At 42.0% G+C, this 19,056-nt stretch overlaps 1 protein-coding gene across 1 annotated transcript in view; it reads left to right on the plus strand.

The window, feature by feature from the left end:
- Positions 1-7,491: 7,491 nt before the first annotated feature.
- Positions 7,492-19,056, plus strand: part of itgb5 (integrin, beta 5) — a 161,623-nt gene continuing 150,058 nt past the window's right edge. Inside the window, exon 1 of the mRNA XM_034186204.1 lies at positions 7,492-7,807. Within this exon, the coding sequence (XP_034042095.1) occupies positions 7,723-7,807 (85 nt within the window). The 5' untranslated portion in view covers positions 7,492-7,722. The remainder of the gene's footprint in view (positions 7,808-19,056) is intronic.

The following is a 19,056-nucleotide window of genomic DNA, read 5'->3' on the forward strand; positions in this document are numbered from 1 at the left end:
CAGTGCAGGCTGATTTGACTCCCCATATTTTTTGTATAAATAAATCAGAATAAAATAAGAGGTAACTCACTTTGAAATAATTAAAACATATCGCTGCAGCTTATAATAAGTTTGAAAAATAACAAAAATCAGAAGCTTGTATTTTTATTCTGACTCCAGTTCATTTAGTGTGATGAAGTCATTTTTAAAAGTCATTTTTCTCCTCATCAGTCACGTTTTGTGCTTGAACACTACATTAATCTTAAGACTGAACAAATAAATACCTTTAGAAAATAACAGCTGTTAAAGTTCAGAGTTCTCACCTGCTTTTTGTGATCTGTGCCTCTGACATTAGCTTCTCCACATCAGGGTTTTATTTTTAACCCATGTATGCTTAATTTTTGCTCAGTTCATGTATATCTTCTCATTTTTTTAAGGATGTTTTAAGGATATTTGACCGTGTATTTCATCTCATGATCTCATAAATTCAGTATACGACGCGCACATGGTGTGAACAGGACGGTGCCAAGTGAAAAGAGAAGTAAAGGCAGCTCACACACACACACACACACACACACACACACACACACACACACACACAGCTCCGTCGGTAAACTGCACATTTTAAATGGCTTTGAACAGACGGCCACTGTTTTAATCGGTCTTTCCCAAAATTTGAATGTTCAAATGACGGCAGGACGGCTCGCTGCCTAAAACTATGAACTGAGAGAAAAACAAAGACTTAAATAAAATAAACGACTCGTCGACTAATAAATTAGTTGTCGACGGTTCCAATAGTCGACGTAGTCGTGACTAGTCAACTAGTTGTGGCAGCCCTTCTGCCCACGCCTGCATAACTTTTGGTCCAGTTACTTTAACATAATGTCCACCATAATGGAAGTCAGTATACAACCTTGTCCATTCATAGCCGTCTTTGGAACTCCCGTTAAACAAAGGCAACCAAATTTAGCCTAAAGGGAAATGATCAGTTTTACTTCTTTAATTGCCAGACGCCGCCTCCTCCTCCTCTTTCAGTGGAAATCTTCTACCCCCCGTATCACAGTGGCTTAAAGACACCATGCTCTTCCTCAAACTTGAGAAGATTAAATACACAGTGAGAGGGTGTACAGACAAGTTTATTTGCATTTGGCAACCTTTTATTTCTTATTTGAAGGATTTGAAGGCCCTGCCAGACTAAGTGCTGTTCTGTTGAATACTGAGGGTGTGATCTCTTTATGAGCCAGGGTGGGACGCCTAAACGTTGATGGGTTTGATTTGTGTGCATTCTTACTGTGTTCTGGTTGTTTTTTTCTTTGCTTTGTAAAAAAAATAACAAAACTGGAATAAGTGTGTTGTATTGTTGTCAACTGTTAATTGACACATTTTCCAATAAATATACTTTGCAAAAAAAAAAAAGAAATATAAATCGTGAAATGCTTCTGCAACTTGGGACTGTTGCAGAAGAACTTGAGGTTTCTTCCTCAGAGGGAGTTTTTCTTACCACTGTTGCTCTGGGGGTTGGTAAGGTTAGACCTTACCTGTGTAAAGCGCTTTGATGCAACTCTGTTGTGATTTGGCGCTATATAAATGGAAATAAATTGAAATTAAAATTGTTATGACATAGTTGTACAAAATGAAGGGGATTTGGGCCCTTCAAAGGTTTTTATTTAAAAACAAGATCATTTTAGTGATGTTAGGCTTGAGTCTGTTCCTCCTCTCCAGTTATGGAGAGAAGACTCACACGGCACAGAAGTTGGTGTCATGTGAAGACAGACTTACTTGTAAAGAGTTGGACAACCAGCTGCCTCCCTATCTCTCCTTGCAAAAAAATGGTTCTGGGGAGCATTAACATGGCTAAAACCTTTCAGCTTCTGGGCAGCTTCGCTCCCCAGAAGCCCCAGTATGGACCATCTTGACCCCAGCCATTTTAAGCATTTTTCTTTATTTGCCGCTCACATGCCTGTAGATTAGCTTGCTGAAATATTTTGGAAAAAGGAAGGAGGATGGATGTCAAGAGGAGAGGAATCAAACAGAATTTCCTTTCTATTATTATTTTTATTAGTAAACGAGGACTGATTGACTTTTTAAAATATTATATATATTTGGGTTACCAAAACTTTTTGGCGCACACAATGCACACGTAGTCTCACTCCAGCCAAGGTCCCAAAGTTGGCACCCCTGAATGGCTGCGTTAGTGTTGTTAGAGGGTCTTGCAAATGTTGCAATCTGACGTGAGCGAGTATTCAGGGAATGCGAGGATTTACTTGCAAATGACAATTATTGGCTCATAAACCAATTTCAATTACCAAGGCCACTGTTACTGGAGTTGTGAGGAGAATTGCAGCCAGCCAAGAGTGCATTACAACGAGGAGCCGGGGGTTGTCTGTGCCCACATAGGTGCTGACCACGCTGGGCATCCTGGCAACAGAAACATTTCAACAGGAGCTGGCTGAGAGAACGGTGACCGAGCCACAACTTTCATTGTTTTTTCATGTTGTCTTGAAAAGTACTTTCATTTATACACACAACAACACAGAGACAATGACGGACGTCATCAAACACACATCTCACACTTACGGTGCCGTCAGCACAACACAAACAATTTGAATAAATTTGCATGTTCAGATGGAGGTGTGGCCAGGGAGGAGTTTGGTGAATGTGCATGTGCACTCAATTCCACATTCAGTGGAATATACAAACAGAACATGCTTGGATCCATGCGTATGCACACTTTGATACATCTGAATTTTTTTGTGCTTACACCAGTTTCTGGGTTTTGGCCTATGCCATGTTTCAGTAGGAAATCCACGCATGTTTTTGTACGTGAGGCCCCTGGTCTCTATTGTAGTATTCTGGAAGATTCTGGTACTGCAGTAACCAGAGTTACCTGCAGGGGCGCTAAGCACCAATATACGAGGTCTGTCCAAAAAGTAACGGACCTTTTTATTTTTTTCAAAAACCATATGGATTTGAATCACGTGTGATTGCATCAGCCAAGCTTGAATCTTCGTGCGCATGCGTGAGTTTTTTCACACCTGTCGGTTGCGTCATTCGCCTGTGAGCAGGCTTTGTGTGAGCACTGGTCCACCTCTCTTATCGTTTTTTTATTGCGAATAAATGTGTGAATGATTTGGAGCTTTGCTGCATCAGTTTTTTTCCAGAAACTGTGAGAGACCTCCAGGTGGACACCGTTCGGAAAATTAATATGGCTTTCAGGGACGATTTTATGGGGATTACACAGATTAAGGAGTGATCCAGACGGTTTAAAGACCGTCCACAACTGCTGAGAGCGCGCCGCGCTCCGAGCGCTGATCGACAGGCTAAAACCCCGCTGAAACAACCAGATCATTTCCAACGTGAAGGCTTTGTTGATCCGGAACGTCGTCTGACTTTCACAAAAAGGCAGGAGACGTGGACATCAGCACTTTTTCGGCACATTCTACTGTTACATGAGTTTTTTTCATGGAAAGAGAAGCGGAGGATTGTGCCACCGTGCCGCTCATGGCGCGGGACAAAACCACCTCCGTGTTGGTCTCTCAGGACGGCTTTCAGATGGATTTCAGACGGCTTCCGGTTGCTTTTCAGTCGTGTGAATATCCAAGAAATTGAGCATGAGCTGGACATGCCCCAACATGTCCTGTGAGGCTTCATCACGGCGTTGCTTTGCGCCATGCGGCTCCACCGCGATGCGCGGAATTCCTCTGCTCCTCTTTCCATGACAAAAACTCCTGTAACAGTGGAATGTGCCGTTCATTTCCAAACTGGACGCTGTGTTTTATCCGGGACGTCCTCTAACTAGCACAGGAATTGCGGAACACGTGGACATCAGCACTTTTTTGGCACATTGAGACAGACGTGCGGAGGAATTCCGTGCGTCGTGGTGGAGCCGCATGGTGCAAAGCAACGCCGTGATGAAGCCTCACAGGACATGTTGGGGCATGTCCAGCTCATGCTCAATTTCTCGGATAATCACACTACTGAAAAGCAACCGGAAGCCGTCTGAAAGCCGTCCTGTGAGACCAACACGGAGGTGGTTTTGTCCCGCGCCGTGAGCGGCACGGTGGGGCATCCGTCCGCTTCTTTTTCCATGAAAAAAACTCCTGTAACAGTGGAATGTGCCAAAAAAGTGCTGATGTCCACGCCTTCTGCCTTTTTGTGAAAGTCAGACGACGTCCCGGATCAACAAAGCCTTCACGTTGGAAATGATCTGGTTGTTTCAGTGGGGTTTGAGCCTGTCAATCGGCGCTCGGAGCGTGGCGCGCTTTCAGCAGCTGTGGGCGGTCTTTAAACCGTCTGGATCACTCCTTAATCTGTGTAATCCCCATAAAATTGTCCCTGAAAGCCATCTGAATTTTCCAAACGGTGTCCACCTGGAGGTCTCTCACAGTTTCTGGAAAAAAATTGATGCAGCAAAGCTCCAAATCGTTCAGACATTTATTCGCAATAAAAATCCGATGAGGGGGGTGGACCAGTGCTCACACAAAGCCTGCTCACAGGCGAATGACGCAACCGACAGGCATGAAAAAACTCACACATGTGCACGAAGGTTCAAGCTTGGCTGATGCAATCACACGTGATTCAAATCCATATGGTTTTTGAAAAAAATAAAAAGGTCCGATACTTTTTGGACAGACCTTGTAAAAGGCTGTGATGGCAGTGCAGCTAGTTGCAGAGATAGAGTGAGTGGAAGGACACAAGACAGCTGTTCTATTGATTCCTGTAAATAAATATCAATAGATCCAGTGCGGCTTCATTGTTTCTTTAAGCTTACTGAACCTAAACTGAGTGATAGATGACATCCATAGTCCAGCAAGGGTAAAAAGGTTGTGGTGATCAAATGTTTTCTGACTTGCAATGGAAAACATGATTTATTTCTAAAAAAGAACTCCAGTTTCATTTTCGGCTGTCTATGTACAATTTAAAGGACAGGTTCTCATCAAACAGAATGCCTAAGGACTTATAAGATCTCACATTTCAGTTTCAACCCCATGAACAGTTGACAACCTCAGACGGTGAGATGGAAGCTGCTTGCCATTTGAAAATAACTGTCTTTTGATTTGTCTGCATTCAGCGCGAACTTAAGATGAGTCAAATGAGACTGAACAGTATGAAAGGGTTAAAGAACTCAAGAGATTTTAAAATGGAAGAAGATGAACAATAATTTACTGTATCACCAGCATAAAAATGGGACACAACTTTAGAGAAATTATCACGACGACTGTTCAAATAAATTGTGAAAAATAGAAGCCCTAATATAGAGCCTTGAGGCAGACCTTTTAGAAGCAGAAGGACAGAGAAAAAAGAGCTGGTGGTCTGCACAGACTGTATTCTATCTGATAAATAATTAGAGAACCAGTTAACAGCCTGGTTACATAAGCCAGTCACGCTGAGTCTATCTGCCAGGATGACATATGGTTGACTTTTTCTCAAAGGCATTTGTTGGTTGTTCTGCTTTAATTTTGCGTGTCAGTGACAAAAGCACTTTACACTTGGCCTTAAAACTTTATGAACAGAATTTTATATGGCAAAAAAAAAAAAAAATGCATCGTAGCATAGGAGGCATATGCTCATGAGCGCCACTAGGTTAGCTAATGGCAAGTTAAAAGTGGACGCTCTCGTTATGGCCAAACAACTGTCTAGTTTCTGGGTATTCTGTGTTAGTATGCACCCGCTGCCAATGCGCTTGTTGAATTCCTGCGCAAAAAAGTAGTTCCCAGATAATTGTGATATATTCCTGTGAGATAATGAGTATATCTCATCTAAATCAATTCTAAAATTTACCAGTAATAAAATTATAAAGATAACTGAAGTTTTAAGAGCGGCCGTAATAAATATTTAAGAAACTTAAAGTTTATGAGTAACTTCACCTGTTATTGTTCAGCACATTATAAACATTGACATGATGGAGTTTGATGCTGAAGAGTTCACAAAGATACAATTGGAATGTTTTAATGACCATGTACAGCTGGAGATAAAAGACTTGGGTGTTAACTTGGTGTTAAAGTCAGAACAAGAAGCTGCACTGAAAGAGATCAATCTGGGACAAAGAGACACTGGGAACAGCTTGCATCTGTCTGAGCCAATCAGAAGCGTTCAGTCTAAAGCGCTCTTAGCCAATATAATGGAGGAGCTTGCTTTTGTTGCCTGCCTCCTTTAGACGCAGGGACCAACACTGGATAGCTCACTGGCCCACACTCTCCGTACAAACCGTTGAAGCACCCTGATCACCGTGCCGCTCTCCTTGGAGCGACATTGTGGGATAGTAAGCATATGCATATATACACTGTGTATATATATATATATATATATATATATATATATGCACCAGATTTGGCATGAATGTTCTTCATAAATCAGTGTTTGAGAAAAAAGTGATGGCCACTTGAAAATCCAATATGGTGGCCAGGTAGGGGTCAATGAAGAATTACACAGGGGTCAAAATCTAAAAACGCTCCAATCATATTGAAAAGTATAACACATTATTTGTCTGATCATAAAGATTCCAAAAAGGTATAGTTTGGGCTATCTATGACTGAATGTTATGGAGTTATGCGGTAAAAACAGCAAAAATGGCGACAAAGGTCAGTTTCAGTTTGTACAGGGGTCAAAAGTTAAAGCTGCTCCAATTTTTGTAAAATGTGAGGCAAATTATTGCTTGAGTTAATAGGGGTTTAAAAACGAACAGTTTGCACCACGTGTCATGCTTAGTTGTCACATTACAGGGTAACATACGTCATATGTCATAGAATCCAATGGACGTCAACATTGTTTGACATTTACGCTGCAAACCAAGCATTCAACACAGTCAAAACTATTCCATTTATTAATTCTATTAGTTCAATCAATATTTTGCACCACTTTCTACCAAAATTGGTGCAACTTGAACTTTTGACCCCTGTCCAAACTGAAACTGACCTTTTTCACCATTCTTGCTGTTTTTACCCCATAACTCCATAACATTCAGTCATAGATAGTCCAAACTATACATTTTTGGAATCTTTGTAATCAGACACATAATTTGGTATAGCTTTCAATATGATTGGGTGCATTTTTAAATTTTGACCCTGTGTCATTCTTGATTGACCCCTACCTGGCCGTCATATTGGATTTTCACATGGCCAGCACTTTTTTCTCAAACACTGATTTATGAAGAACCTTCATGCCAAATCTGGTGCTTGTATTGCCATGTGAAGGATTGTTTCAGGTATCTGCTGCACTACTAGGGATTTTGTCCAATGCACTTCAAATTTTGATCAGATCATCCAGAGACGATACTGATCAAAAGTTATCAAAAGCTTTTTTCTCTGTCGAAGGGTGTGGCCGCCATTTCGACCTTTCGCCATGAAACATCAAGTCTTGAAAACTCCTTCATGCTTTGACTGAATTGAAACTTCACATGCGAGTGGTAATATGGCGGCCAGTTTGCTCCAAAAATACTGGCCAATGAGCGATCCAGTGTTACGTACAGATCAGCGGGACCAACCAGCAGCTCACTGCGCATGAGCGGAAGAGGGTAGGCGGAGTCACAACTGAGTGACAGCTGGAGCGGCTTTAACGTTTGTTTACTTTATGTTTTCTCTTTTTTCCGTGTTGGACCGAGAAGCAGCGTCATGGACTCGGCGCCAAAGTGAAGCTGTAAAGGCGACCAGCGGCCGAGCGGACGTATAGTGCAGCCATGAGTCCTCAGTGAGACCTCCAGTCCGGATCCAGTCAGACCGCGCGTTCGTCATCTCCGAGGCCGCCATGCAGAGCCCGAACCCGGCCAGCGGCGTGCGGCGCGCCGCTCTCTGCTGCCTCCTGTTGGAAGTCCTGCTGCACGGCAGCCGAGGTACCGCAGTCTGCAGCTCCCACGGTTCTGGTTGTAACGGGTTCTGTCTCACACGGTTCTGGTTCTCACCGGTTGTGTCTCACGCTGGTTCTGGTTCTCACACTGGTTCTGGTTCTGGTTCTCATGGGCTCTGTCTCACACGGTTCTGTCTCATGTGGTTCTGGTTCTCACCGGTTGTGTCTCATGCTGGTTCTGGTTCTCACACTGGTTCTGATTCTCACAGGCTCTGTCTCACACAGTTCTGTCTCATGCGGTTCTGGTTCTCACCAGTTCTGTCTCACACGGTTCTGTCTCATGCGGTTCTGGTTCTCACACTGGTTCTGGTTATCATGGGCTCTGTCTCACACGGTTCTGTCTCACACTGGTTCTGGTTGTCATGGGCTCTGTCTCACACGGTTCTGTCTTATACGGCTCTGGTTCTCACGGGTTCTGTCGCTCACTGGTGAGGCGGGTCGGCTTTTGGAGCCATTGGAGCCAGCTATGATTTTACGTTTTACATATTGCATATGATTCCTGCTTCATGTGCAGTTCGACCACATTCGTACTATGTGTGAAGGGGCCCTTAAAGATGGAGCGCATTTCCAAAATGCGACAAGAAACCACCAAAAAATAAATAAAACTTAATTTCAGTCTGTATAAATGGCTCCACCCTCCCTGTCGGATCCTTTCATCTTTCTGGTCCCAGCTAAAAAGTCCTCATGCTTTTTAATGTGCTGCTTTTTCAAGTGTTTAGCTAAGTTCACTGTATTGTAGGATGCGACAGAGCTTTTGCCTCTCAGTAGGGCTGCCACAACTAGTTCACTAGTCACGACTACGTCAACTATTGGAACTGTCGACGAGTCATTTATCTTATTTAAGTCTTTGTTTTTCTCTCAGTTCATAGTTTTAGGCAGCGAGCCGTCCTGCTGTCATTTGAACATTCAAATTTTGGGAAAGACGGCCGATTAAAACAGTGGCCGTCTGTTCAAAGCCATTTAAAATGTGCAGTTTACCGACGGAGCTGTGTGTGTGTGTGTGTGTGTGTGTGTGTGTGTGTGTGTGTGTGTGTGTGAGCTGCCTTTACTTCTCTTTTCACTTGGCACCGTCCTGTTCACACCATGTGCGCGTCGTATACTGAATTTATGAGATCATGAGATGAAATACACGGTCAAATATCCTTAAAACATCCTTAAAAAAATGAGAAGATATAAATGAACTGAGCAAAAATTAAGCATACATGGGTTAAAAATAAAACCCTGATGTGGAGAAGCTAATGTCAGAGGCACAGATCACAAAAAGCAGGTGAGAACTCTGAACTTTAACAGCTGTTATTTTCTAAAGGTATTTATTTGTTCAGTCTTAAGATTAATGTAGTGTTCAAGCACAAAACGTGACTGATGAGGAGAAAAATGACTTTTAAAAATGACTTCATCACACTAAATGAACTGGAGTCAGAATAAAAATACAAGCTTCTGATTTTTGTTATTTTTCAAACTTATTATAAGCTGCAGCGATATGTTTTATTAATTTAAAACATTTTATCTTATTTTATTCTGATTTATTTATACAAAAAATATGGGGAGTCAAATCAGCCTGCACTGTTCTGTTCAGTTTATATCAAAGTTTGCCTGCACATGTCTGTGTACCTTTTCCTTCTTTATAAGAGTTTTGTGTTTGCATTTGCTCCACAAAGTTTTAAAACACAATAACATGTTCACATTTTTCTTTATAGCAGTTCTGCAATTTCAGAAATGCAACAGAAACAACCACAAATCAGAAAAAGTTGGGACTATATGTAAAATGAAGATAAAAATAAAAATGTTGCACTATTCCCAGTTTCTCCACTCACAGAAGCCAAACGTTCTTCCAGAGTTGTGTCTTGGTGGCTTCCCTCACTTCTCTCCTTCCAGCATGGACATTTAATTTTTGAGAACTGCCTACCTGACACAGATTTACTATAAAGTACCACACTGTTTGTATTTCTGAATGATTGATGTGAATGAAGTCTAAGAAATAGTCACTGATTTGGAAATGTTCATGTTTTCATCCCCTGACATTTCTCGGAAAATGCTGCAGGCCTTAATTTAGGAAATTACGTATGATCCGACTAGTCGACTAATCGCAAAAATAATCGTTGACTAGTCGACTATCAAAATAGTAGTTTGTGGCAGCCCTACCTCTCAGTACAACAGCTTTGCAAACATTGCATGTTGCTGTGTTGCTTTGCGGACACAGCAGACGTGATGAAAAGTTGGCCAGCTACAGTGCTGCTTATATTAATGATCACCTGTTGCCTGGCTGTAGGGTGGGGGGTTCTGAATGGAGGCGTGTCTCATTACTTTGCGTCTCATTGGAGGTCCCTTCCGCAATTTGCAGCCAGCCTGCTGAATTCGGCACAGGCGAAGTTGTGTGTGTGTGTGTGTGGTGTTGGGAGAGGACACTCCCTGCTCGTGGTCCGGGACCTTGAGGAACAAACATGGAGGATGCAGTTACTGGTTAAAGGTTCTCTCGAATTGGTATCAGAGAGACTGCCTGGCTCATTCCTCGATGGTGGGAGTGACTATTCAGCTGCAGTGATTGGCTACCGTCTGCCTCAAACCAGGCAGCTGTGCCTTTCCATCATGGTTGTGTGTTCCTCTGGGTGCAGAAAACTAGATCAAAAGTCGAATAACAGTCACAACCCAAGTACCCAACAGATATCAAACCAAAAAGAAGAAGTCCACACGGCTATGACTTGGAACATGGAATGTCAGGACTCTTATGTCCTGACTTTGGAGAAGACCCTCTTGTTAAGACCAGAGCAACTGCCATAGTTGACCGCGAACTCCACAAACTCAAGGTGGATGTGGCAGCCCTCCAGGAGACACGACTGCCTGGCTCTGACAAGGTCAAAGAAGAAAACTACACCTTCTTTTGACAAGCTCCCTGCCTTTATGGAGTCGGTTTTGCTGTGAACAGTAAACTGCTAGACTCGACCAATACCCCCTCTGCCATCTCTGAACTTTGTCATTTCCATGAGGCTGACCACCCACGATGCAATGACAACCATCATATGTGCTTATGCTACAACCCTGAATGCAGAAGTGGTCCAGAAAGCCAAATTCTATGACGAGCTGAACCAAGTCACTGACCTTACCCCCGATGATCACTCCCTCTTTGTCCTCTGGCTTCAGTGCCCATGTTGGAGCAGATAGTGATGCCTGGCCATCTTGACTCGGCCACTTTGGAATTGGCAAAATCAGTGACAGTGGACAGCGACTGCTTGAGGTCTGCGCAGCGAGGCAATTATGTCACAAACACATACTTTGATGGCAGAGAAATGCACAGTCTCCTGGCGTCACCCTAGATCTGGTCATTGGCATCAACTTGACATGATCCTGGTCAGAAGGAAGCACCTCAACACCGTGAAAATAACAAGATCATACCAAAGTGCTGACTGCAACAACGATCACTCCTTGGTGATCTCGAAGACCATTCTGGCCTGCAAAAAGCCTCACACCGCAAGATCTGACAAGCTGCCAAAGTTGAACACTGTCCACATGCGTGACTTGGAGAGGAGAGATGCTTTCAAGTCAAAATTCCTGGAGAAGACTACACCCACCCACCCACCCCCCCACCCCCCGGCCCCCGAAATTTAGCAAGTAGAAAATGCCTGGGAAAGCATGCGTTTAGCTTTATACGAAGCATCGCTGGATACCTTTGGGAAGAAGTACACCATCAAACATGACTGGATTGCAGAGCACCAAGAAACCCTCCTGCCCCTCCTCGAGGCCAAAGGAGAAGCCCTGCTCACACACAAGAACCACCCCTCTCCTGCAACTAAAGATATGCTTAAAAAGGCCAAACAAACACTACAAAGGTTTTCCAGAAGATGCGCAGATGAATACTGGACCAAGCTCTGTAAAGAGATCCAAGAAGCAAATGACAGTGGGGACATCCGGCGCATGCACGAAAAGTTGAAAATCGCTCTGGGACCCCAACCATGCAAAGTGGCCCCTCTGAAATCCAAAGCAGGTGAACTCTTCCATGACAGATCCAAGCAACTAGATTGTTGGATAAAACACTATTCTGACTTATACTCAACTGAATGTCACTTTGATGAAAGAACCCAACTACAATCCCTCCCTATAATCTCCTCCTCATCAATTAGTGGAACCAGCGCTCCATCCCCCATGAGATGAGAAATGCAAACATAATTACGCTGTCGATGAACAAAGGTGACCAAGGGGACTGTAACAATTACAGGGGTATATCGCTTCTCAGCATTGTTGGAAAAGCATTTGCCAGAGTCCTCCTGAAGAGATTGCAGATCCTGGCTGAAAGGGTACTACCTGAAAGTCTGTACGGATTTCAATCCAAGCACTCAACTATCGACATGATCTTCTCCTTGAAACAGCTACAGGAGAAGTGCAGAGAACAATTGAATCCACTACACATTGCTTTTGTAGACTTAACAAAAGCCTTTGACACAGTAAGTCGCAGTGGCCTATTCCACATCCTTCAAACCATAGGATGCCCCCCAACTCTATTGAGCCTGATAAAGTCCTTCCATGATGAGATGGAAGGCACAGTGCAGTTTGACGGTGATAGATCACGGAGCTTCAGTGTGCAGAGTGGTTTGAAACAGGGCTGCATCTTGATTCCAGCCTTGTTTGGCATTTACTTTCCAGTGCTCCTCCAAACAGCTTTCACTGAAACACCTGGTGATGTACTACTGGACTGGAGAAGCGATGGCTCCATCTTCAATCTCTCTAGACTGAAGGCAAAGACCAAAACCAGACAAGTGACTGTGAGAGACCTCCTTTTTGCTGACGATGCAGCCCTTGTGACCAACAGTGAACATGACTTGCAGCAGATGATCAACCAGCTCGATGTGACTTGCAAAGCATTCTGTCTGGCCATCAGCATCAAAAAGACTGTGGTCTTGCATCAAGGAGACCTTACACCAAGTGTGATCGAGCTCGATGGCAAAACACTGGAAGCCGTGCAAAAATTCTGCTACCTGGGTTCCACTGTCACAGCAACACTATCCTTGGTGGTGGACCCAAATGCTCGCATTGGCAAAGCAGCGACTACCTTCAGGAGGCTTACCAAACAGGCTTGGAATAACAAATACCTTTCGACAAAGACAAAGCTCCTGATCTACAACAGCTGTGTGCATTCTCCTGTATGCTTCTGAAACATGGACAATCTATAAGAGCCAGGAGAAAAAGCTTAACTTCTTCCACTTTAGATGCCTGAGGAAAATCCTCAACATCCAGTGGCAAGAATGTGTGCCCAACTCACATGTGCTGGAGAGATCAGGCACCACAAGCCTTAGCTCCATCTTGAGCAAGCGCAGAATGAGATGGCTTGGTCATGTGCGGAGGATGGATGACTCCCGGATCCCCAAGCAGCTTTTGTTTGGAGAGCTCGCACATGCACGTCACCCAGTAGGTCGCCCCAAGCTGCGATACAAGGATGTCTGCAAATAGACCATGAAAGACTTTGCAATTGACCCGGCTTCATGGGAGACCCTTGCATCAGACTGAAGTGCGTGGAAATCGGCCATCCACAAAAGTGCTGCAAAGCAAGAACAAGACTTGGTAGCAGGCTGGGAAGAGAGATGCCGACATGACCCTGTCCCTGCACCGCCGACAGCCACCCGTGCCACTATTGTGCCCGAGCGTGCAAGACCAACATTGCTCGCGTGAGCCATGAGAGGAGGTGTAACGCAAGACCCACTCACAACTGAGACCGCCGTCATTCGACGCAAAAGCCAGATATATATAATGCTATTTAAATAGATTACTCAGATCCTATTGTCTTATGTACAATTTGAACATGTTCAATCAAGCCCCTCTATTTTGTCATGTGATAATTTCACAGGGACCACAGTGGAAATAAGCGATTATGCTTTATTGTATTATCAGTATATTATATATTCACCTTTATATGTACGACTCGTATATAAGATATATTCACCTTTGTATGTTTATATTGATGTTACAGAATGCAATCAATCAAACAATATTTTATTTATGTTTTAATAGCATCTGCAAGAGGGTGTGCACATAAATGAGCTTTTGACAAGAGAGGAAGTTAGCTTTTTTTAAAAATATTTCTTTCTTTCGTTTAAAAGAAAAACAGAAAAGCAGAAATGAATATATTACAAGACATTGAATGAAAAAGAGCAGAGGGAAGAACAAGTCCTATATTTTCCTTACACTACATTACAATACAGTCTTTCAATTTTAAGCATCATTATTCAACATTATTTAACAGATTACATTTTTTGACTTTGTCACATACCACTGATTTATTTCATAATTTTAGCCATTATTTAAAAGATTACATTTTTAACAGGTTACATTTTAGACTTAAAACATTTTAGACATTATTAACAGATTACTTTTTAGACTTTGTCACAACCCACTGACTTATTTCATAGTTTCATACTTAATACATCTAGTTTAATATGTTTTTTAAATAATTTAAACGACCTTAATTCTTTGATTTCTTTGAGGTTGTTCCATAATTTTACACCATTCACTGCAATAATCCGTTCCTTTACTTTGGTTCTGAATCTTGGTTTTTTTAAAGACTTCTATTCCTTTCAAATTATAACTACTTACTCTTTTTTCAAACATATTTTGAATGTTTATTGGTAAGGTATTTTTATTAGCTTGGTGCATTGTTTGTAATATTTTCAAATCAACTAAATCATGAAATTTAAGTACCCTATACTTAATGAATAATGGATTAGATGGATCTCTAAAACGACTATTGCTAATCATTTTTAAAGCTCTTTTCTGCAGAATAAATAATGGTTCTGTAGAAGTTTTACATGTTGATCCCCAGATTTCTACACAATAAGTTAAATATGGGACAGTCAATGAATTGTACAATGTTAATAAACCATAACTATTTAACGAAAATTTTACTTTATGCAAAACAGCAATGGCTTTCGCTATTTTTCCTTTTATGTAATTTATGTGTGACTTCCATGACTCCTAGAAATTTCATTTCTTTTACCCTTTGAAGCTTTGAGTTTGTGGAAGTTGGCATGCACGCTGGCATCCAGAAGATGTCTTATAAATGACTCCAGAGGTGTTACCAGGTTACAAAAACAGCGTTTTCAGTTTTAGAAGTGTTTATTTCTCTCTAGCTTTTACATGGTATATGAGAAACATGTCAGATTTACCCATAAACAATGTGCAGTTAGCAGTTGGCAAGATCACCAAGTGATGTCACCATGCTAACGTCCGAGAAATGTCTTGTAAATCACTCCAGAGGTGTTATCAGGTTACAAAAATGGCATTTTCAATTTTATTTGCAACTGAATGTTGAGAAACGTTGGACTGTTTTTTTTCACACAGTTGGTCACAAAGTGGTGATCTTCACCCCATCTTTGCTTGTGAATGGCTGAGCCTTTTGGGGATACTCCTTTTATACCCAGGATTCTTCACCATTGCGGGATGGGGGGAATTTTGACATTCTAGTTTCTAACTCCACAAAAACAAGGCAGAAAGGCTTGAAAAAAGTTAGGGTGTAATATAGTCAAATGTTCTATCAAACACTAAAGTTTGGTGATGATCGGATCCGGATTCCGGATCTGGTGATCCAGAATATGCAAAAATATAGGGAAAATAGAAAATGTGTCAGTGTGAGGTGACAAATGAAGCTAGAGATGCACAACTAACACCAAATTGTAGCTGAATCTTTACTGATTCAGTAAGGTGTCATCAGATTTGATGTCGCTTCAAATGTTATGGAGCTAGATCCAGAAGAAAACCGCCATTACCGAAAAATAGTTTTTATACAATAACTTTTGAACTAATAAAGACATAAAAGTGATTCCAAGTTCTAGTGTTATGTTTTCATGGTCAAGGATGTCACATATACAGGAAAGAAAAGTGTATGTATCATAGTTTTGGTTGTAACACTGAATTGTTGAATACAACCCCTGGCAATAATTATGGAATCACCGGCCTCGGAGGATGTTCATTCAGTTGTTTAATTTTGTAGAAAAAAAGCAGATCACAGACATGACACAAAACTAAAGTCATTTCAAATGGCAGCTTTCTGGCTTTAAGAAACACTATAAGAAATCAGGAAAAATAATTGTGGCAGTCAGTAACGGTTACTTTTTTAGACCAAGCAGAGGGAAAAAAATATGGACTCACTCAATTCTGAGGAATAAATTATGGAATCACCCTGTAAATTTTCATCCCCAAAACTAACACCTGCATCAAATCAGATCTGCTCGTTAGTCTGCATCTAAAAAGGAGTGAACACACCTTGGAGAGCTGTTGCACCAAGTGGACTGACATGAATCATGGCTCCAACACCAGAATCTCGAATCTGCATTGGGCAAGGTAATGATGCTGGAACTTTTGTTTGGTGCCGTTCCAATGAGATTTATAAAGATGACTGCCTGAAGAGAACATGTAAATTTCCACAGTCATTGATGATATGGGGCTGCATGTCAGGTAAAGGCACTGGGGAGATGGCTGTCATTACATCATCAATAAATGCACAAGTTTACGTTGATATTTTGGACACTTTTCTTATCCCATCAATTGAAAGGATGTTTGGGGATGATGAAATCATTTTTCAAGATAATAATACATCTTGCCATAGAGCAAAAACTGTGAAAACATTCCTTGAAAAAAGACACATACGGTCAGTGTCATGGCCTGCAAATAGTCCGGATCTTAATCCAATTGAAAATCTTTGGTGGAAGTTGAAGAAAATGGTCCATGACAAGGCTCCAACCTGCAAAGCTGATGTGGCAACAGCAATCAGAGAAAGTTGGAGCCAGATTGATGAAGAGTACTGTTTGTCACTCATTAAGTCCATGCCTCAGAGACTGCAAGCTGTTAGAAAAACCAGAGGTGGTGCAACAAAATACTAGTGATGTGTTGGAGCGTTCTTTTGTTTTTCATGATTCCATCATTTTTTCCTCAGAATTGAGTGAGTCCATATATTTTTTTTTTTCCCTCTGCTTGGTCTAAAAAAGTAACCGTTACTGACTGCCACAATTTTTTTTTCCTGATTTCTTATAGTGTTTCTTAAAGCCAGAAAGTTGCCATTTGAAATGACTTTAGTTTTGTGTCATGTCTGTGATCTGCTTTTTTTTCTACAAAATTAAACAACTGAATGAACATCCTGCGAGGCTGGTGATTCCATCATTTTTGCCAGGGGTTGTAGATCACTGTGCCAAGGAGGGAATCTCTTTAGGGTTAGTGACCCTATGGCCTTGGCGGAGGTTTGCACTCTGAGTGCTTCTAGTTTGAAACGTGTTGCAGGCATCCATTTCAAAATGAGCAAATATTTGCACAAAAACAATAAAGTTTATCAGTTTGAACATTAAATATCTTGTCTTTGTGGTGTATTCAATTGAATATAGGTTGAAGAGGATTTGAAAATCATTGTATTCTGTTTTTATTTACATTTTACACAACGTCCCAACTTCATTGGAATTGGGGTTGTAACTTTCAACACTAATATTTGGGAATGTGTGAGTGTCAGAGTAAGTTTCATACTTTCCTGACATGATTTAATGTTAATTAATTTTACTGTCTTGATATCCAGGTCAGAACAGTATTTTAACACGTATTTTGCGAGTGTTTTTCTGAGTGTGTTCAGTCGTAAATCCCCATTGAAAATGCATTAACATCCGGGAACTGTTGGGAAGGTGTCGTAACACGGACCCACAACAGGGGGCGCTAATGAACGGACAATGGATAAGGGAAGGAGTAACAATTTAATGTTGCACAAGAACACAACGTAAAATAAACAAAGGTACTGCCAATCACACACAAGAGGATTGCGGGCAGGCTCGAAGATAGGAGACCTCAGATGAACGAAGAGCCGGGACCCACACCGCTTCTACCACCAACGGCCTGAAGAACACCGAAGCCGCCAAGCCCCGAGTCCCCAGGTGGTCTCTGTCCTCCGTTGTCGGCCCTGGTACTGCTGGCAGAAAAAACAGAAGGTAGTGAGTGTGAATCCTCACACCCAGCAACCTTGATTATTGATTCTTGTGGAGGGAGAGCCTCCACCTCCAATCATACACACGTGCAGCTCTGAAAATCCAGTCAAGGAAATACCACCAGGAAAAAACAGCTGCAAAACAGATCAGATTATTATTTGACGGATAAGTCAGCAGAGAGATTACCTTGTATCGTAGGAGATTTCTCGGCGAGGAGGTGGAGTCGCCACCCGGCCTTTATGGTGATGGTGATGATGAGATGATGAGTGACAGCTGGTGTTGAGGATGATTGACGGCTGTCACTCCCAGTGGTTCTGGCGCCCTCTTGTGCTTGAAGCCCGCACTCCAAGCAGGGCGCCATCCGGTGGTGGTGAGCCAGCAGTACCTCCTCTTCAGCGGCCCACACAACAGGAACTTGGTCAATATTTTGCCCAGTTAGGAGGCGTCATGTCGCTGTTCATGAAGGGACGTTGGCGTTTAGTGGGCAGCATTGGGAGGGCAGACTCTCCTAGTCATATATAACCTCTTTGTTGGTGCCTCTGACAGGGAATCTCAGAACGAGGCTCATCTCCCCCCAACCAGTGACGTCACCCACCTGACCTGCATAAATGGTGGCAGCTAGTTGATGTCAAAGCATCTCAGACCACGACTAAAATAAGGTTTTCTGTAGATGTTTTATGGTCTTTAGTGTTTCTTGAACTATTAAAAGAGTGCATTTTTTTGTTTATTCATGTTTAAATAATCCGTGGGCATTTCTGTTCCCCTTTAAATGCGCACCAAGTCCATTTCAGATGATCAGCGTAGACACTTTTTCTCTTAAAAGGCTTCATTTTACTCAGCATGCAGCTTTGTAAAGTTGTAGCGTCGCCTGCTACATTGATTAGTTCTTACATTAGTAATGCACATGCTCTATGGTCTTCTTCTCTGTGTTTTGTGGGAGCGTTACACGCCACATACAGGCCTGGAATTTTGAAGGTAAAAATAAATTTACTCCCGTTTGGAATAAGTCTGTAACATAACAAAATGTGGAAAGAGTGAAATGCTGTGAATTCTTTGTGGATGCACTGTGTATCAGTGTAGAGCTGCCTTTTCCAGTGGTGTTAATCATTTTATAGGGGACCTGATCACAGGTGAGCAGTATGCATTTGAAATTCATAAACACTTCATAAATCTGAAATTTTCATATATTACAAAATTTGAAAGATCTGCTGTGCTTCAGGGTACAGATGAAAATGACCAAAATTGCTGATAAAATGTGGCGCTGGAGAATGTGGGCACCATGTGGTGATCCACA

Source organism: Thalassophryne amazonica, chromosome 14, assembly GCF_902500255.1.
Source record: "Thalassophryne amazonica chromosome 14, fThaAma1.1, whole genome shotgun sequence".
Lineage (NCBI taxonomy): Eukaryota > Metazoa > Chordata > Actinopteri > Batrachoidiformes > Batrachoididae > Thalassophryne > Thalassophryne amazonica.